Source organism: Tachypleus tridentatus, chromosome 5 (assembly GCF_004210375.1).
Source record: "Tachypleus tridentatus isolate NWPU-2018 chromosome 5, ASM421037v1, whole genome shotgun sequence".
Lineage (NCBI taxonomy): Eukaryota > Metazoa > Arthropoda > Merostomata > Xiphosura > Limulidae > Tachypleus > Tachypleus tridentatus.
The window spans coordinates 48,916,228-48,938,820 of record NC_134829.1 but is presented as its reverse complement, the minus strand read 5'-3'; the positions used below and the strand labels follow the sequence as shown (position 1 = coordinate 48,938,820).

The following is a 22,593-nucleotide window of genomic DNA, read 5'->3' as shown; positions in this document are numbered from 1 at the left end:
GGTTAATCATGTTTGTTGACTTGTATCCAAAATGTTCTTGAACTACAGGGTGTTCAGAAAGTTACTGTGCAGTTTTGTAATCATATTTTATTCAGTCTATTTCAAGCCAGCAACTGATAGCGGTGTTTAGAAACAAAATAAGAAGGATCCAGGCCTGTATTGATGCCAATGGAAGTCACTTTCAACATTGTTTATAATTGTCATTCATATTTACCTCCTGTATTCTATATTGAAACATGTCTGTCAATAAATATATAAGTGCACAGTGACTTTCCGAACACCCTGTATTATTTTATGAATTTGTCAGTAAGTTTGGAATCAAGCTGTTCATTATAATTCAAACTTTAATATTATACGTGAGTTAATTTCTTAATTTAAAAGTAAATATTAAAACAAATTTAACTATAGATTTTAGCGAGTCACATGGTATGTTGAATGCAGTTTTTGTTTTAAAATTAGACTTTTGTAATGTCAAAATACTAAGTCTATAATTTTATACAAATTAGAAACTCAAATTACTGATACTAAAAAACTGGAATATAAAAGAAGAACCTTGTATATTTTTATTTTGCTGACATATGGCCTCAGAACTGCATCAAACACAGTGTCTTCATTCAGATCTTTACTTTTTTAAACAGTTTCTTATATGTTATTACTACACTATATGATGTGAATAACCAATCAAGAACTTATAATGTCCCCAGAGTGATTTTTTTTCAGCAGTTTTAATCTTTGAAAAAGCTACCTCCAAGTAGGTAGGTTGTGTCTTCAGTCTGTTCAAAGTTTCATATTTTTTTAAATCTAAATACATCTTAGTTGCTAAGCTTAATAAATTACCGTAGAATTCTGTGGTATCGATAATGTTTTGGTTTTCAACTATGCATGTCAAGAGTTACAGTGCAAATACTTAATGTGTGGAAATGTATAGACAAACTTGTATGTTATACAGAGTCCGTTGTGAAAGGGTTAAGTGATTGATAATTAACAGTAAGAAAAAAAGAAGACCCAGGTAAGTATGTTATCTGTTGTTTTCATATTTGTTTATTTATTTATTATTGTACAAGTAACAAAAAATGTAAAAATTAGAAACTTTTTAGTTTAAATTAGGTAAAATAAAGAATAATACCAATAAAATATTTACAAACTATGCTCACGAGTAACCTGTGCTGTATGTAATTTGATACCACGATGTGAACTTCAAATTCACCATGTGATTTAAATCTTGTATGATGTGAATATTACTTAGAAACCATTTAAAGTGCAATGAAACAAAATTTAATTATAAATAGTTTCATACTGTTACAATTTTAAAGCTATTCAGGATAAACAAATGTAGTTTCATTTTACTGTTGAAAGGCATTCGAGAAAGAAAATACTGGTAGTTTAGATTTATGTACATAATTAATGTGAAGCATTGTGTATTGTAGGCCACCCCTCAAACAGCTAATGTGCCCCCCTTCTGCAGTGAGAGTTTACCCAGTTCAGTCGAGTTGGGACACTTACTGTACAGTTGTAGTGTGCCCAAACCACACTACACTTCTTGGTATACAGACTATTTATGTGTGTGTGTTTGATTGGTCATCATCAAATTTTGTCCATCCTGTGACACTTTGTGTTATCTTGCCTTTCTCTCCATTTTTTTCTGTGCAAAGAGTATACCATTATTCAGGTAAGATGAAGTCTCACATGGTTGTGTCCATCTGATGTCACACTCCATGAACTTTTTGGTTAAGAGTGCATCTGAGTTTAATGTTTGCACTGACCCCTCCACCATTTAAATATAGGATTTTAGCTCTTCTGTATGTGAGGTCAGGTATTGTCTTGGAAGTTCACTTGTCCTTACCACAAGATGTATTTCCTAATAGACAATTAATCTTGCATACATTCTCATCCATCCTTCCCACTTTTGGTGCAGTTTTTTGTTGTCTCTTCTAAAAACAAAGTTATTTCAAGCACAAGTGCTTTAAGGGAGTTACTGTGCAAGGAGGCTTTCTCACCTTCCTATTGATTAAGGACTGTGGCCACATGATGATGGCATGATGCACCAGTGCAGTTCATATCAAACAAGTGATTTTTAGGTGAGAGTTAACTCAAGGCTAGTATCATGTAATCCCAATAGGCAAATATGTGAGGCATCAAAATATTGTGTGTGGAGATGATTATCTGTCAATAGTTCAAGTTCAGGTGAGGAAATTGTAAACCATTTGCTTTACAAAAATGTTATATATCAAAAAATATTCTTAAGTATAATTTACTCTTTCTTTACTGTTGTTGTAATTGTTTTGTATCTGTTTTGTTGAATTGTATTTATAAACAATAAAGATCAAACTAAAAGTAAAATGTCAATCCTGAAAGGCTTTGATATCATGGAGGAAGAGACCGGGAAGTTGGTCATGTGTCAACTGTGCTGATATAGAAGGACTAAGTGATAATTTGGTTAATTAATTAATGTCTTCAGATTTAATAATAAAACCTGCACTCATATGTAATATTGTGACAATGAATATGACGTTGTAACTGATTTTATTGAGTTTATCCCTTATTTTATTATATAGAAGAGCTACTATATAAAACAAAACCTTCAGACCAAACACCTCCAGAATTGTCTAACCTCCATAAGCTGATGGAAAAGGCTCAGCAAGAGGCAAAAGACAGAAGTAATGAGGTGATAACTCTTCAGAGTAAGTAGGCAAAGTCTCTCTTCACCTGTAAAGTACTAAAGATGGTTAGGAGATAGTCTGAAGCTTCTAAGTTAGTTATTAAAGGATAACAGAATACCTTACTAATCTTGGTTTCTCAACTCCATAATAAATGGAAGTCGACAGTATTAACTATGTTAAGTAAAAGTATAATAGTTGAGTAACTCATGGATATACGGGGTGTGTGAAGATCTCTTTTAAAGGAGAACACCATAAACTGTTAACTGTTTGTTTAATGCTTAAATGTGTGTGTCGAATACTTTGATGGTTGTTCTGGCAAAGAAATGAAAAAATATATTAACCCTCTTGCTATAGGCATCCTTTTTTGCATATGAACTAGGTTTTAGTGAGTTACATTCAAGATTTAATTACACTACTTTTTTATCATAGTATAAGAACAAACTTGATATAAACATGTATCTAATAAACCAAATGTTAATATTATTTAAGTTCTAAGTTCTTAATTTTATAAGAATTTAAAAATAAATCCTCAATTTCTCTTTGTTTGAAAATTGTGACATTTGCTTTCTGGATATCTCCTCTTTAATTCATTTGCTACCTATCCAAGAAGTACCAGATATAATGTAAATTAATCATTATAAAGTGGTCATCACTCGGGTAAATCATGATTTTAGTAGCCTTAAGTCTTAATTGGTTATGGAGTCATGAGCTAGAAATTCAAACCCATATCGACATACCTGCCTTTCACATTGTCTTTCAGAAATTATAAATAGCTCTCCCTGATGTTTAATACTATATTTATAACCAATAGAAAGTCAGCATTTTAAATTGCCAACTGACATATTTCATTGTTTATTGTACAGAGAATTATCTATTTTATTTGCAGTTCAAACTTTAAATTTGTAGGAAACGTATTAAAGAGGTCAGATAAAGTTTTAATAACTCTAAAAGCACCTTTAGGAAGCCAGAAACCTGTGATGGTCTTAGAACATTCTGCTTTTTATGTGTTATTATTTTGTGTTCTTTGGTACATTATTTAATTAAATATAAAATTTAGTAGCACCATTAATATTAAAAAGTATGGTTAACTGTCGTCAATTTTCGACAGCAAAATAAAAGACAGATAAGTATTTTTATTTCCTCATGTATTCCTTAGTTATTAAAGTGTGAAAATTAGAAACCTTTTAATTAAGATAAGGTGAAGGATAATAATAATAATGTCTCAATAGGTATGGCCATGAGTTACAAGTCGTCCATACGTTATGTAATTTGATAGTGTAACATGTATGTTTATTAAGTGATTTACAGTTTTTGTGGTGGGAATATTAGTTGGACAAGGTTCAAAAGAACAATAAAACTTAACCATAAAGAGATGTATACTGTTAAGAGTTTAAAGCTACTTATGATAAAACAAATGTAGTTTTATATTGCAGTTTGTAGTCATTCTAGAAGTAAAAAGGAAACTTGGATTTTTTTTCATGGTTACAAGGTCTGTAAAAATTGACCAATCTTGTATAGCATTAAGGTAGAGACAGTAACAGATGAAATATAAAGTTTTACTTCAAACAAACATTTTACGTTTTATAGGTTATTCAAATGAAATTTTACAATTTTCAGATGAAAAGTATTTTTAATGGTAACATGAAAATTTGTTTATATTTGTGGTCAACATTTTAATTCCTTGTATTTATGAAAAAATCTTTAATGAAAACACTTCATTAAAACTTTTTAAATATTTTATCTACAACTAACTCTTACTTTTTATTGAAAACTTAAGATACTTTGTGAAGATACACTAAGTGTATTAGAAGTTATAGTATGGAAACTATATTCATCAATTTAATGTCAATTGGTCAGTCAAATCGACCAAGCTCATAGTGAGATAGTTAATTCTGTGGGTGCTGTTGGACCACTCCAAATGCTGACCCCAAAGTTTGTTTATATACCCTAGTTAAATATTTTGAATTAGTTTGATATTTATTATATGTTTCTGTGTTTTGTTTATTCACCTATTATTGGTTAAAATTATCTATTGTACCACCCATGGAGTTATTGAGAACTTTGAAAATGGCTGTAACCTTAATCAGAAATAATCTTCCTTATAAAAGTGGGCATTTTACTTCTTAGTACTCTGTAGTATAAAATAAAGCAGTGTGGAAGTTAATGACATTTTAAAAGAAACAAACTGAAATTAATGTGGCCATTGGTAACAAAACAATGTAGAGACTAAGTCTGTAAATATTTTCTAACAATTTAGAAGTACTTTTTTTTTTTTTGTCTGGGGTGCTTTTACATGCATGATAACATTTGTTATATTTTGTTTCTTTCAATGTTATAGGGATATTCTTTTGTGATAGAATATTTTATTTTTTTAGTAAGATGAGCTTGAACGTGTATAAATAAATGTTTATTACAAAAGGAAAGAATATTGATTCAAAACTTTGGTCAGCCATTTGGTGTTTGTGTGATTTTTAAAGTGAGAATAAAATACTAAATAAGTACTTTAATGAATATCAAATAAACTAAAACTGATTGGATAAATAAAGTGAAACTTACTGAAACTGGACAACAAAATAGAAGGTTTAAGATGAAAGGAAGCATTTTTATGTTTGTTTTTAAACAGTGTATTACAACAAAAAAATTTAAAAAAAATTTAGATTGTAAATACTAAATCAATATTGTCTTTTTTTCAAAAACTAAATACTATTTAGAGTTTGCACCAAGTTTCATCCAATTAGATATTTTCACCGTGACCCATAATCTAAAAATGAACAGTCTCACCATAGTTTTAACTGAAAATTGTATTGTCCTAAGAATGAGCTATAGCTAAGGTATTAAAGATTTAAAAGAAAACATTTAAAGTTCATAAAGTGACCTGTAACTTTTTGTTCTTATTTGTAACTGGATATACTTGACCAGTTGGTTCCTGCATGACAGTGTTGAATAAGGAATAGTGGACTTGCAGGGTGTAATTATATTGTTATTATCACTAGTAGACTTTCAGGGTGTAATTATATTGTTATTATCACTAGTAGACTTTCAGGGTGTATTTATGTTGTTATTATCATTAGTAGACTTGCAGGGTGTAATTACGTTATCATTAGTAGACTTGCAGGGTGTAATTAGGTTATCATTAGTAGACTTGCAGGGTGTAATTAGGTTATTATCATCATTTCTAATAATTGAATTGTTTACCAGTGAAATAACTTGTACATGCCCAGAGTAACTGGAGCCAAGGACTAAAAAAGATAATTTAAAGATATAACTGCTTCAGAAAGTAATACTATTACATAACAAATAAAAGTGAAGAACAATAAATTTTAATCTTTTATCAAAACAAAGGAACAATATCTTCTAGTACAAAGTGAGCAAAACTAACGGTAATAGCTTTGGTACAATTTGAAGAGTTTTAATTATAAAAACAACCAAGATCACACTCCTAGGTGTTTAAGTTAGAGTAAATTGTGGGAAAGGAAGCTGGGTGTTTTACTCAAAGAACAAATACATTTAGAAGAACCATGTTTTGTAGTATCTGATTTTAGGAAATCTTCATGTCTTACTCATAGAATTACAAGAACCATGCGTCTTAAATGGAGTACTTTGTTAAATAAATTGTAATAACTTGCTGAAATAATAACTATTTGCTATTTATGCACCTATTTAAAAAATATTCAAAGACATCTAAATTTCTTATAGAATGAATAACATTAGAAGAATTGGATGTCTCAAGTAGTTGTGTTTGAAATATATTTCGGTTATAGTACGATTAGAAGAACCAGGTGTTATACAAATGGTAGTTCTATTAAAGTAAATAAACAAAGAATAAGAAAATAAATATGTATGACTTGTTTATAGATTAAGTAAAATAAGAGAAACATGTTCACTAATGAAGAGTAAGCTAAGCAAGTGAATTTTAAATATTTAATCTAGTTATATTACACAACAAATAGGGTTAAGAGAAACCATTGAACTGAAGTTAAAATCGATTAATGGATGGTTCAAGTATTTCTACTTTTAAGATATTAAATAGCAAGAGGACACAAAAACTTATTTTAAATGCAGTTGTGAATGTAGGAAAGTTTTTAATAGGAAGACGATGTGAACTTGTTGTCAACAAAATTATGACTAGGGAATTTGTATAATAACTAGAAACTTGAAGTTTATTTATAATAGGAGCAAGTTAAGAGGTATTGTTGTGTCTTTCATACAGAGTGAATTTTTCATCAACCCAGGATAAGTAGACTAAAGAAGCACAAAGCACTTCACATATTTGAAATCTCAGATTCAACCTTGGAAAGTTAAGGGCACTTGGAATCACATTTGTAGTACATATAAGTACCTAAGAGATGCTAGAATTATTAACCCTTTCACAACAGGTCACAGGTCAAAAGCCATGTCATCACATTTGACTTGCATTCAAATTTTTATTGAACTACTATTTTATGAATTTATATGTTTGAAATCAAATTGTAGATTATTATTCAAACTTTAATGTTATATGTGAGTTAACTTCTTAATTTAAAATTAAATGTTAAAAGAACACACTTCAATTTTAATGAGTGATGTGATATGTTGAATGCAACACTGTTTAAAATTAAATGTTTGTGATGTCAAAACACTAAGTTTGTAGTTTCATGAAAACTTAGGAACTCAAGTGACTAATATTGATAAGCTGAAATATAAAATAAGAACCTAATGTTTTATTTTGCTGAAATATGACTTATGTTCTGAATCAAACACAGTGGCTGACCTCTTATTTTTGAAAATGGTCCCTTATATACCTTTAATATATGACATATGAATAACCAATTGACAGCTCAGAATGTCCCCCTAGTGGTTTTCTCAGCCACTTTAATGTGTGAAAAGACTATCATGTTCTTTCAAACCAAGATTTCAAGAAGGTAGGTTGTGTCTTTAGTCTACTCAAAGTTTCATATTTTTAAAAATGTAGGCACATTTCAGTTACTAAGCTTAATAAATTGTAGTGTAATTCTGTTGTATCAGTGTAGTTATTTATGATTTTTTTTGTTATTCAACTGTGGGTATAACACCTAAAAAGAAAAATGTCTTCTACATGTGAAGTTTTAAAAGGCTTAGCAACCTATGTCCTGCAGCAAACAGGTTCAAAGATCATATAAATAAAAGATAATTGTTTGCTTTACTTCTTGACTTATTGTTCTATATTATAAGAGAAATAAGTGTAATAATTTATATACATATATAATGTATGATAATTCAAATGACTGTATATTACAAAATACTAGTCACTAAAACACATCCAAGACAGGGAAAACTAAAGATGAGTTTTGCAGTTATTCTAGAAATATTAATTTATAAGTAGCTAAGAAATGTTAGTTTTGTATAAAGTAGGTATATAAAATGTCAGCTTCTGATATATTAAAGTAGCAAATAAGTTTGTGTTAGATTACACAAGATACTTATATTACAGACTGGTAGTTCTAATATGCAAGTATTTCACCAATGAAAGTTATCATTTGTTCAACACTACAAAGCTATGTTAGTTGTTTCCCATGGTGCAGTTGTCAGCTCAGTTTTTATCACATAATTAGCTTAGGTAATACAGAATACAAATAACTCTTCACCATAACTTGTATACTGTAACATGAACCTTCAAAATTAGGGCTGGCCAATGCAGGTAGCTCAGATAGGTTTGTGTGAAATTCAACATTCAACAAACTAATTATTTTTATATTTGCTTCTCGTAAGTGGAACTGACAAAAACAGGAGAATCTCTGCAAGATACAAAACAGCAAGTCACTGCCCTCAGAGAAAAAGTTACTGAGTTAGAACAAGTTTCAAGAAGAAAACAGGAGGAAATCAGCAGTTTAAAAAGTGAGATTTTAATAACTTAAACTTTTTTCTGCTGCTACAGATTATTTAACTTTTTGTATGTCATATTCAATAGCTCACAAAGGAAATAATTAAGCTCGTTCCAGTCTGGACCACAGCCATTCTTATAAATAAAACATTAGCATTTTGTACATATTTGAAACTAAAGCACAAAAACCATTTAGTAATTTTGTACCCAAGTTTAATTTTTGCTGTTGTTATATATTTAATAAAGTAAAAACCACTATGTTTTATAGTTCCATTAAATGTCATTTATATAATACTTTGTAATAACCTGTAACTAAGCATTTGCACAGTTTTGTTCTATAGGTTATAACTTGAACTTCATCAAAATTTCCTTTTGTTATTATGTTATTGATTTCATAAATTAAGTAACTGTATCATAAAAGGAGATTGTATTCAACATAAGGCCAATTATTATACCTTTCTTTATGTTTATTAATGCTTATTTATGTCTTTCTGGCATTGATTTACAGAAATTGTGCACTTGGCTAATTAGTTTCTGATAAATGTCCTAATGATGGCTCAAACTAGCCTATTTTGTTGAAATAATCTGCTGTAAAATAGAATACATACTATTTATCTTAAATGTAACACCTTCACCTACAAACCTCATGAATGTTAGTTATTACAAGGAAACATTTTGGTGTAGTCACATTATAGTTGTATTTACTTTAATAAAATTAAAATACATGACCAAGGAAACCAAGTAAATTGAATCCTAACTTGTAGGATACCAGCCACGAGAAACCCAATTATAAATGAATTGTATGATCGTGTGACTAAGCAACAGTATCTGATGTTCTAATCAAAAACTTAAAATTATATTCCATGTAAGGGGGAAAATGAAACAAATAGATTTCAAAAAAGAGAAAATTGGATTATACAGGGTATTCAGAAAGTCACTGTGCACTTATACATTTATTAACAGACATGTTTCAATATAGAATACAGGAGGTAAATATGAATGACAATTATGAACAATATTGAAAGTGACCTCCGTTGATATCAATACAGGCCTGGATCCTTATTATTTTATTTCTAAACACCGCTATCAGTTGCTGGCTTGAAATAGACTGAATAAAATATGATTACAAAACAGCACAGTGACTTTCCGAACACCCTGTAGGTTATATTTCTCCAGCTTTGAATCTTTTGAAATTATCAGGGATAGAAACAATGAAATTTCATTTACTCAAGTGAAAGCTGTCAGGAAAATCACATTCCCTCGGAATTTCTATTCCATCTATGCACTTTCATCGGTCATAATCAAAACAATGTGGATAGACCATGCATTCCACATCGAGAAGCCAATGAAAAGATGAAATTTCTCAGGAAGGTAATATTTTGATCCTTGACTATGAATGAGTGGAAGTTTATAATTTCTTATAAAATTAAATTTCAAAATACTTTAGTTTTCAACAATGAGTTTAGAAATTAGCACAAAACATTTACAAGGACATACAGTTTTGTGACTACTAGTTTTCTATACACAAGTAGAAATTGCAAATAATTCTGCACCCTAAAACAGTTTTAATTGGCAGCATTTAGATATTTTAAAAGCATGAAAATAAATCATAATAAAAGTTTTAGCAAAATAAAATTTGAAATATTACATTTCTGTGATATTTTGTGGATGATTTGAGAGGAAAAACATCAGATGAATAAAACTACTTGTTGCCTTGTGGTTGGGAAGGGTTATAGGATATATAAATGTGTTTGAACAAACTAGCAACAGCTTTGATAGCAAACTACCTGGATTTAAAGGATAAGTTTTTAACTGAAATAATTCCAAGAACTAATAAAAGGTAAACAAAACTGAATGAAAGGGTTAAGAAGTTAACCTGTACCTTATCTCTGTCTTCCTGTTGTTTTGTTTTTAAGAAGTTAACCTGTACCTTATCTCTGTCTTCCTGTTGTCTTGTATTTTTTAGTCCTTCTGGAAGAAGAGAGAAAGGTCCAACAGAAACTAACTGCTGCTATGGAACAAACAAAAAGTAAGATTTTTTTTTTCTGAGTTTGAACAGAGGTGGGGCCTCTTATAATAGGACTAACATAAAGTATGAAGTAAGGCTTAATTCTATACAACATGGTTACCAGTATGTCTAGTTTTAAAACTTATACTTTTTGAAATTTCCTTCAAATAACTCTATTATTTACATTGTTATTATTAAAAACAAACAAAAAAACGTCATAGTAAATCAGTTATAATTCAGTTCATAGATGCTGAAACATTTTTAATATCAATTCAATATAAATTACTAGAATGAATGTAAACAGTTCAAGATATCTCACTTCTGTTAATTTTGGTTCCTCAACTTCCTTACTCTAGACAATTTGTAAGAATCAAAAAGTTATTAAAACAGGAAATTTTTACCATAGCAGTTCATACAAGTTTTTACTTTGTAAAATTAAATAGTTAATTTAAATTTTGAAAACTTTGTTGAAGAACAGAATAATGAAGTTAATATATAAAAAAAAAAAAACGATTAAGTTAACCAGTTTAAGCTCACAACAAGATAAAAATGTATTTACATAACTAGAGGAATTAATTTTTCACTATTCAAAGTATGTTCTGAGTGATGATGAAAACAAGTGTTTGTTTTTTTTTATCCAATGGTTTGAAACTTAACATTCCAGAAAGTTGAAGCTTAAAGATTATTTTTGTACAATTTGAATTTTTTGCAATCTGAGTGGTGTAACTTTTAACATATTTTAATAATTATAATTACAAAATATTAAATTTAAGCACAAAAGAATTAAGTTTTAAAGAGTGTTATTAAAAAAGGATATAATTTCTAAAATTCATAGAGGAATTAGTAAATCTGGACAAAGAATACTTAAGAAAGGTTGAAGTTATTTTTAAGTGTTTCAACAAAATTCATGATGTTACGTCATAATCCTATTGATATTAAATTATAAAAATGCTTATTGAAACTAAAGAAATATAATATTTTAAATGAAAAGCTATTTAAATATTAGATCATCAAGTAATCATCCAGGAATTTTGTTCATAGTCATCCTAAAATTCATGAAGAAAGATGTTTGTTACAATTAATAGTTTCGAATGTCGGAACATGTAGTTTTACCAAGGTTGGTTTTCAAGTTGATTTCCTGAAGGCATTTGCTACTAATGATTATACTGTGAAAAACAAATTGGAAATTTCTGATGGAAGTACAAAACTTAAGTTTAATACCAATGTCTATTTCACTATCTTTGAAGTTGAGTCTTTGTAGACAAATACAACTTTAGAAAAAACTATTAAGTTGTGATTTGGTTTTAATAGGAACTCTGATTTAACCATTTCTAAAATTTATGAATTTTGTAATTAAGGAATCATATTTATAATTGATGATAATTTCTGGTCAGATTGGAAGTAGTTGGTCTGAGCTGTAGATTGGCTCCCTTTTTGTTCAGTCTTTTTTTCTTTTAATTATGGAAAGCAGTAGTTATAAAGTTGTCCACAATCTTATAAATTATTATAATACCATAAATATGTGGATGACACTTTCACCATCTTTAGAAACTCTCAACAGAGCCTCCATGTAAAAGAGAATTTTCTCATACATAATCTGAGGTCAGAGATTAACAAACTAAATGGGCCTGGCATGGCCAGGTGGGTTAAGGCGTTTGACTCGTAATCTGAGGGTTACAGGTTTGAATTCTGGTTGCACCAAACATGCTAGCCCTTTCAGCCATGAGAGCATTATAATATGACGGGCAATCCCTCTATTCGTTGGTAAAAGAGTAGCCCAAGAGTTGGCAGTGGTTGGTGACGACTAGCTGCCTTCCCTCTAGTCTTACACTGCTAAAGTAGAGACGACAAAATTCAAAAACAGACCAAACAAAGTAAACTCTGATATTAAGTTACTCAATTTATAACCATGCTGTGTTTCTAATAGTTATCTATGTGTGAGTTTGTAAAATGTCATGGGAATAACATCTCTATTTTTATATTACCATCAGTAAGTTTTAAGTTTTATCAGAAGATCTGAAGTTTTGTTAACCTATTATAATTGTGAACTGAGTGTTTTGTCAGCTTGTTTTACCTTTTCTTTGATTCAGAAGCTTTTTGCTATGTTACTTATCAGGTTTGAGCATGGAGTTCAAAGTGTTGTTTCAGGATAAAAAATTAAAAGGCAGTAGAGAACTTGTGACAAATGCAGAATACACTGGCTATACCTGCCTTACTCAAAAAACCATACAAAATGTTTATATTACATATTTTTTATTTTACAGAACAGTTTCAGGAAGCACAACAGAATGCCAAACAAAGTCAAAATGAAGCAGAACATATAAAAAGTAAGTTTACCACATTTATTTATTAAATGTAATATTAATTGACCAACCTTTGAAAGTTTAGCACAGTTGCCATCAGAATATATGGGTCACAATATAGTTCTGTATATGGGCTACTTTGCTGGATTATTATTAAATTAACAGTTTCTCCAGTAGTGTGAACCCTGAAATAATAACGCTATTATTTTTTAATTATTTTTTTTGTAAGTTCTGAACCACTCATTATGCATGTACATTTTAAAACTAAACAATATTACCTCATTTGTATTTCTCATGTATTCAAAATTTAAAGCCCTAGCTAGTAAGTCAGGGCAAAGCTTAGAAAATACTGTGCTTAGACTGTGAAGTTGAGGTTTCATGTTTTGTGTCTCATGATACAAAAACGTTTGCTACACTTAGCACTGTTTAGTTAAAACAAGCTAGCTTGAGATTTGATGGTAGATTCAGCTGTTAAAATCTGACTTCTACTTAGTGTGTAAGTTTAAAATTATATGTGGCCAAGTGTAACGTAGTGCTTGTGTAATTTTGTGCAAAAAATCTAAACCATGAATGACAGTGTTCTTACACCTGTACCATTCTTAAATATAAACTATCGATAATTACATCCACAAGTGCATTTGTTATGGTTGCTCATGTGTTGTTTTATAATGAGTTTAGCATTCCTTTGTAGAAAATTTATCACATGTAAGTCACTTAAAACAAAAGTGTAGACATATATCCATAGCAGTAATGAGTGTGGTTTTACTTTGTACAGTGTAAAATGTATTGTTCTTTATTTTGTTCACACAGAAAAAGTGAAGAGCCTTTCAGAAGAACTGAGGAATAAAACAAATGTGGAAAAGTCTACAGTGGAAGATAACAAAAATGCTACAGACTACACTGCTGTCAGAGAGGAGTGTTCTAGCTTAAGAGCTAGGCTTCAGTCCTTAGAAGCAGAAGTCAAGAGGTATGATGTATTTCTGAGAATATTGTTTTTTTACTCTACCAAATATTACATATTATTGTAGAATTTATTTCATCAAAAAGAAGGAAAAGTGAAAAATAGATATTTTATTGTAGAAACTTTAGATTTTTGTGCTTTGTATCATGTAGGATAGTTATTAAAGATAAAAATTATAATTTCAACCACAGTCTGTGTCACAGAAGTTATCCATGAAAGTGATTGTTGTTTAAAGGTTAATATTTTAACTATAATCTAATAAAAGTCCTCTTTTGAACTTACCTACTAATGAAAATTTGTTTGTCAATAAATGTATCCAGTGTAATTTGATATTTAATTTAAAAAATAAATGGATAATTTTCGTTATTTTTCCCTAATGTAAAAAACAAACAAATTGCTGTACGTTAAAATGTGTGACCTGTGTTCTTCCTCTCCTATGAGAAATTCAAATTACATAATCTGAATATTCTTCTATATCGTGTGTGTGTCATTTTCAAGTTATTTGTTTTCAAACAGCAGTAGACAGAGAGTTTAATCAACAGAAAAAAAATTTCAAGTTGAGTCTTGTTTTTCCCCATAGAGAAAATATTGGACTTTGATTTTGTTTGGTAGTTCAATAAATGTACTTGAGCTTTGTGTGTGTAACAACTTTTTACATATAGTGTTTTCTTTAGATACAGAAATGATAAAGTAAAGCTGTCAGCTGACTACAAGAAACTTCAGGATTCATACGATGAATTAGAAACTTTAAAAATTGCTCTTGAAAACAAAGGGAATAACTACTGGAAGGAAGAATTAGAAAAAGTGAAAAGTAGATTTGAAGGCATTCAGGAAAAGGTAGCTTTATCATCTTTCATTTTACCTGTAACAAGAGCAATAACCAGTTTAGTTGTGTCTCATTTTTCTTAACTGTTTTAATAGTTTTGCAAGAACATTGTCATCCTAAAGATGCTGACTCACAATGTTAAAATTCAGGGTTTGATTTCCTGTGGTGGACACAGTGGGTACCTGAGCATGGCTTTGCTTCAAAACAAATAAATAAATAATAAAAAAATATATATACACATAAGACCATTTGAATTTAGGAATGCACGAGAGTGTTTCTGCCAATATTCTAAATACCAAATTGTGTATAAAAGCATGGGGACCTTACCATTACTCTAGTATAATCTGTTTTTAATTATTACAACCAGCAACTACATATCTGTTATGCAGTATTTTAATCCAGGTGGAAAACACTTCAGGTTAACCATAAAGAAGGAGATCTTACTCTTAATACTGTTTGAGTTTTTGTAATTTATCTGATGTTTTTATTGTATGTTTTTTCCAAGTACCATCAATGAAGTTTTTATTTGAGGAAACATGTAGATATAATTATTTTCATTATGGGAATTTTCATCTTGTATTTTATACATGTAGTAGATAATCATAAATTCCACCTATTAAAAATTAAACCAAAGTTAGATAACTTAAACAACAATTATCGAAACTACACCACTTTATAATCCCTTTCCTCATATCTGTATGTAACATGTCTAAATATTCACACTGGTCTTTTATTAGTACTAAAGTGAAACAGTCTATTTGTGTTTATCTGTGATGTTCAGATGCATATTGTTTAAATGTAGAGGTGTGCATTTACAATAGCACTGAATTGAAACAGCCTACTGGTGTTTATCTGGAGATTTGTGATGCTTAGATGCATATTATTTACATATAGAGACGTGCATTTACAGTAGTAACTGAAACAGCCTACTGGTGTTTATCTGGAGATGTGTGATGTTTAGATGCTTGTTGTTTATATACATAGACGCAAATTTACAATAGTACTGAACTGAAACAGCCTACTGGTGTTTATCTGGAGATTTGTGATGCTTAGATGTTTGTTTACATGTGAGATGCATACTTACAAGTTCTTACGAATATAAATCCTTTGTTCATACTGACATTGCTCTGATAATGTTTCATATGAAGCTTTGAATATTAAAACTAAATTTTTAGTATTAAAGATACAACCATTTATAATATTAAGATGTGAATGAAAACTTTGATTGCTTTTAACAGTGTCTTTTTAAATATTGTTAATATTGTGTTGTTACCCAATCCATGAATTTTATATTCATACTTTATTTATAAGTATTAGCTCGGGTGTTGATGTCTGTTTTTAACATGACACCAATATGCTGGCTCTTAATGTAGAATGTACCAGCAACGTAGTGCTAATGTATTTATTTCTACTAGATTTTGAACACATTTTCACCTAAGTAAGAGTTGTTATAAACTTTGATTTTATTTATTTCTATTTATTTAATGAAATAGCATTCATAAATTGACAATACGTGCAATTTACTCATTCAATACTGTTACAAACAGTTGGATGTATCTTTGTGACCTAAATACTTAATTTGAAAAATCATAATCCAGTCAACATTTTGATTTTTACTGTTAATTTTTATTTTATTTAAACATTTTGTTAAATGTTAACATTTGTAAGGTCTCACAACCAAAATAACCATTATTTACAGTTGTTTTAAATGTAAAATATATATAAATAAAGAAAAACTTATTTCAAATATTTACAGCGATCATACAGACTTTCTGGCAGAGGTGTGTCATTGACTCTGAGCTTCAAACTGCTCAGATTCAGAATAAAAAACACAAGTTATTTTTGGATGGTAAATTTTATGACTAATATTTGTATCCTTAAGCCCAGAAGAATTTATTGTTACATGCACTTTTTTGTCAAAAGTAAATACTTTCCAAATGAATCGTGAGGCAAAACTAGCTTGTAGGTAATTATTCAGAGGTTTTATCAGCTACATAATTAAAAGAAACAAGTAATTTTTGTTATGGGTATGATTCCTTCCCTAATGGATTATTTGTTACAGTTAATCAAGGCCCAGGAAGAGATACTCTTCCTGAACGAGTGTTATGCTGATTGTAATAAAGAAAAGTCACATTTACAGAGAGAGTTAAAAACTGCTAAAGAAGATCTTCAGTGTATGTCCAGCCACTCAAGAACAGTAAGTTGGTAGACAGCACTCACTTTCATGGGTTTTTCTCTAGTTATTTTATAGTGTAAATAGGGTTGGTCACTACCCAGAAGAAGCATTTGTAATGTACACTGCTATAAACTGCTTGAATTTCAGAACCACTTGGCATTGTAATAATATTGTTAAGGAAGTGATTCAAAGTTAACACCACTCAGCTCAACAATACTATTGTCAAATACAGCAAAGTGAACATTGCTCATCATAACAATACTGTTGTTCACTGCAGCAAAGTGAGCATTGCTCAGCTTAACAATACTGTTGTTCACTGCAGCAAAGTTAACATCGCTCAGCTTAACAATACCATTGTCAAATACAACAAAGTGAATATTGCTCAGCTTAACAATACCATTGTCAAATACAACAAAGTGAGCATTGCTCAGCTTAACAATACCATTCTCAAATACAACAAAGTGAACACTTCTTAGCATAATAATACTATTGTTTAGTGCAATAAACTGATTCAAAGTGAACACTACTGAAAAGAACATTATAGTATGTTTTTATCTTTTTCAAAACAGGTTTGGTATAATATACACAAATTCATTTACAAATTTGCACATGTTAAGTTTTTGCACTACAACCATTGATACATGTGCATCTTCTCAACATTTGGTAGACTTTTAGTAAAGATTATAAATGTTTTATACACAGAAAATCTGATTTTGTAATTAAATATTTCTACCAAAGATGTATTTTTCATTACTAGTAAAATGAATTCATGTTACTATTAAAAATAATTCTTCTCAATAATCTCGAATATAATTTGTGTAATCTCTAAAACCTTCTAAATACAGTTACGACAGAAAGTGTTTGTATTCCTGCGTCACAAGTAGTTTTTTGCTCGTAACTTAAAAAGTATCATGAGTTGGCTAATAGAAGTGAAGTACGTTATAAATATTATACTAACACACATCTACATAAATTTTTATGTAAATTAAACAACAAATAAACTGTTTATAAACAAATAACCAAAAATAGAAGGAACAGAAAGTGTTCGTGCAGTTCAAAACGTGTGAAAAAACTGATATTCCTGTAAAAATTTTGTTTAGTTTGGCGAATAAACTACATTATACCATTCCAGAACTAGACACTGGGTTCATAATTATTGGAATTTAGCCAGCAAAAAATGTACTTCTGGCAATTTAGTGCTGTCTCCGTCATTATCTGCTTGGTCATCATGGTGAACAGGAAACAACTGTCCAGTGATTTAAAAAACCGAATTATTGTAAAATAACAAGTCTTGTGTATTTCTTTCTGGTATTGCTACACAACTTAATGTGCCGAAATCTACTGTTCAAAGTATAATTACCAAGTCTAAGCTTACAGGATCAACTGCTCAAACTCCCTCGTTCTGGCGCTCCAACAAAATTCCAGAGAGAACCAAGAGGAAGGTTCTCAGAAAAGTTAGTAGGAACCCTCGTTTAACATGTAATGACATACAGAAACTGGTAAGGGAAACTGGGGCTGAAGTAAGCACCTCTACAGTTACGAACATATTTTGTTATTCTGGGTTCAAAACATGCCGTCCTCGTAGAGCTCTATATTTAAAGCCTGTTGATTTAGAAGCACAAATGAGGTATGCAAGAAAGCATGCAGATAAACCCTTTACCTATTAGAAGAGTATTCTTTGGTCATACAAGACTAAAATCGAGCTTTTCGGTCACAATGATGTTCACAATATTTTCCGTAAGAAGGGGGAATGAAAATCTTCCAAAGAACACCATCCCTACAGTTAAACACGGAGGTGACTCAATCATGCTGTGGGGTTTCTTTAGCTCTTCTGTTGTAGGCAGCCTTCATCGCATCAACAGAATCATGAAAAAAAGAAGTGTACGTTGGTATATTAGGCACTTTTATCAAGAATGATGCTCGTAATGTGCAGTTTGGGCGTCATTAAATCTTTCAGTACGACAATGACCCTAGGCACACATCGAAATATGAGCAATTCTGGTTACAGAGGAACCATATAAGCGTTCTTGAGTGGCCATCGCAGTCACCCAATCTCAACCCAATTGAAAACGTTTGGCATGAGTTGAAGACCAGGGTTCATCAGTGTCATCCGAAAAACTTGCAAGAGTAATTCACCTGAAAGGCTACACAATTCACCATTAAAGTAGACGCACAAACACTTTCTGCCCTTTCTAGGTTTGGTTATTTGTTTATAAACAGTTTATTTGTTCAATTTACATAAAAATTTATGTAGATGTGTGTTAGTATAATATTTATAATACACTATTATTTCATTATCCAAATTGTGATACTTTTTAAGTTATGAGGAAAAAACTACTCACGACGCAGGGGTACGAACAATTTCTGTTGTAACTGTACATTTCAAATGTTTGTTTTTACTAAGACTTTGTTTTGTTATTTTCTGTACTCTAACTATGTGTGTGTGGGGTGTCATTTAACCAACCTGGTAACCATCATGAAAACAATTAGGAACTAAATTTTTAATTATGCTTTTTTCTTGCAAGAGTGACTATCTATTATTACAGGAAAATACAAATGTTTAGTCTAAGTAGCTTAAGTGTTATAATGCTATGTGTGACAGATTTTTTTTTTTGAATTATTATATTGGGCTTCCAGTGAGGCCTACCTAACATTATATAATTTGCATTGATGCAGTGCATGTGTACTTGGGTCATGTATCCAGAAACACAAAACTGACCTTTCGTCTTCCCTGTCTTGGCTATATTTTAGCGGACTAGTATTTTGTAATATACAGTCACATTTCAAATATATTATTATTATTATTTAAAAATAGATTATTGAGCTTATTTTTGTTAAAATATGAAATAATAAATCAAGAAGTAAAGCAAATAATTATTTCTTCTCACTATGACTTTTGTACTTGGTTATTGTTGGACATAGGTTGCTAAGACTTTCAGAATTTTGCATGTGGAGGATATCAAATGAAATTTATTTTTAGGTTTTATACCTATAGTTGAATAACCAAAAATCATGAATAACTACACTGATAACATAGAATTCTACTATAATTTATTAATCTTAATAACTGAGATTTATTTGGATTTTAAAATGTATGAAACTTTGAGCAGACTATAGACACAACTTACCTCCTTGAAAACTTAGTTCAAAAGAATGAGGTAGCTTTTCTCAAGGATTAAAATGGCTGAGAAAAAACACTGGGGACATTCTAAGAAACTGATTTGGTTATTCACATGCCATATATTGTATTAAGAGTATATAAGGGACCATTTCAAAAAATGGAAAAAGAGTTTAATGTGGACACTCTGTTTGATTCAGTACATAAGACATATCAGCAAAATAAAAATATATGAGATTCTTATTTTATATTCCAGTTTGTAAATAGTTGTAATTTGAGTTATTAATTTGTACAAAATTACAGATGTAGTATTTTGACATCACAAACGTCTAATTTTAAACAGTGCTGCATTCATCGTACCACATGACTCACTAAACTCTAAATTTAGTTGTGTTCTGTTAATATTTAACTTTAAATTAAAAAATTAATTTGTATATAATATTAAAGTTTGAATTATAATGAACAGTTTGATTCCAAACTGACTGACATAAATTCATAAAATAATAGTTCAATAAAATTTTGAATGCAAGTCAACAAACGTGATGACGTGGCCTTTTAACTGTGGGTTAATGTTTTTTGTATTTGTACATTTAGCTTTTCACATAAAGTGTAATACATGAAGTGTATTTCTTGAAATTAAGTCTCTGAAAAACAACAATTTGTGGTATAATTTTTAAATACTATAATACATACAGTTCATAGTTTCTCTCTGTAGTTTATTTGTTTCATATCTTTTTGTAATTTTGAGTTTGTTTTTTCTTAGGTAGCCCTGTGTTCTGTTCTTTTTGCTGTGTTGCTTGCATTTCTACTTACATTCTGCCCAACAATATCTCATATAACGGGAACCAATGAAGCCAACAATCAGACATGAAGAACTCGTAGAACATGGTGGCACAACTTGCTGTCCTACTTCTTTATAGCTACAAAGACTGATTAGTGGTAATGTTTGCTCTGAGGATACATCACAAGCCCTCCTGAGAGTGACTTAGGGTGAAGTGGCATGTGCCCAGTGCAGTGTTTGTCATGGCTTCCATCAAGTTATAGTACAGTAGTAAAATATTACAGTGAGGGGTTGTAGCAACCAGTCCATCTGATGTACATGTATGCACTTATCTAGTTATATGTATATTTATAAATATCTACAAACAGCTGCTTGCATAATAATGACATTGGAAGAACTCTGTAAAACTGAACATTAAATATCGGCAAAGGTGCCATAGAGAACATTATTAACTAAGATTCATTTCATGACCACAACTTCAAGGGTTAAAGTTTTTGTTTGCTGTGTTTTAAAGATGGAGATAAGGTTTTTGCTTATTTTGACATTTAATCTAGTGACAGTGCTTTTTGTTAAAGTTTATTAGAAAGTCTAAAATATTTCTTACTAGTAACTGGTGATACCTTGTTTTATCTTTGTTGGTATCCTGAATTTCAGTACCATGGATGCATATAACTTGGGAGCTTATTTTATAATTTATCTCTAAATCATCAAATGGAACTTGCATTCTGGTTGGTTTTTTTTTAAAGAAACTTCTTTTTGCTAACTTTCTTCAACTAGACAAGGAATGTTTTACCTGATCATACTGATTCTCTTTGTTCAAGATATATACCAGAGAGAAAGAGAGATCTTTTTTTCTCTATGTACAGATAAACATGTATGGTTTCATTAGAACATATTATACAATATATTGTGTACATATATATATATATCAGTTACTCCAATATAATTCCTAGATGTATGAAAGAAGATAGTTCTGTTGTTGCATATTAGTTACTTGTGAATATGTCCTAAAAGATGAGGTAGTAAAAAATTGTATAAACCAACTTTAAATTTTATTGTAATATACAAGCTGTTAAATAATCAGTGTTGTTAACTTGAAAACTGAAAATCTTGGTTCTTAGGTAATCTGGCACAGGTTTAAACTTCTGAGCCTTTTGTTCTGGTAACTTGAATAGAAAGTGATTTCTGGCTACTTTTTTGGTTTGTTTTAAAGAACTTAGTTTCATTTCTTAGAGTTTTTTTTTCTGTTTATTAATGTTGTCTTTAAACTTTGTCAGATTGTCTCATTTGCTTGGATTCATGAGTTTGAAGACAAAATTTAAAGCAAGCAGAATTATACATGTGGTGGAATTCTTTATAATGGTAGTTTTGTCGTTTCTCAACAGTTGCTTGCAGGTAAAGTGGTTATTATGTTATTTCTGTTTTTGATTTCAATAACTTACACATTTTTCATTTATTTCATTCTGAAAGCAAATAGTTTTGGGTTTCTGTTAAAACAATTTTCAGACACGCATACTGAAAGAAAAGATTAATTATTCACTGTTAAACCATTTTTAACCTTAATTATTTGAGTTAAAGTGTAATATTAAATGCTCCTCCAATAAAAGTGACTTCTTCAATCAGTCTTGTAATGTGTCTACTTATTTTACAAAATTAATGTGTTCTGATTTTTGTATATCATTCATAATTCATACATCCTATGTATTAGTATCTTTGCAACACAAACTTAAATGTTTGTTTTTCTTCATTAGTACAGAAGAAACAAATTAAAAGTATGACCGTAACATCTTGGTTATGCTTTTAACTACTGTGACGTACGTAGTGCTGTTTGATACAAAACGGTGAGATTGTCTATTAAGCAATAATCTTCAGTAAGTGTACCTTAACTACTGTGACGTACGTAGTGCTGTTTGATACAAAA

General features: G+C 30.0%; 1 protein-coding gene across 6 annotated transcripts in view; it reads left to right on the top strand.

Moving 5' to 3' along the window:
• Positions 1-22,294, top strand: part of LOC143251120 (uncharacterized) — a 74,582-nt gene extending 52,288 nt beyond the window's left edge. For all 6 annotated transcript variants that reach the window (XM_076502490.1, XM_076502487.1, XM_076502488.1 and 3 more), the window contains 8 exons: positions 2,556-2,681; positions 8,388-8,513; positions 10,466-10,528; positions 12,772-12,834; positions 13,621-13,777; positions 14,446-14,608; positions 16,660-16,794; positions 20,655-22,294. In XM_076502490.1, the coding sequence (XP_076358605.1) occupies positions 2,556-2,681; positions 8,388-8,513; positions 10,466-10,528; positions 12,772-12,834; positions 13,621-13,777; positions 14,446-14,608; positions 16,660-16,794; positions 20,655-20,762 (941 nt within the window). In that variant the 3' untranslated portion in view covers positions 20,763-22,294. The remainder of the gene's footprint in view (positions 1-2,555; positions 2,682-8,387; positions 8,514-10,465; positions 10,529-12,771; positions 12,835-13,620; positions 13,778-14,445; positions 14,609-16,659; positions 16,795-20,654) is intronic.
• Positions 22,295-22,593: the final 299 nt, after the last annotated feature.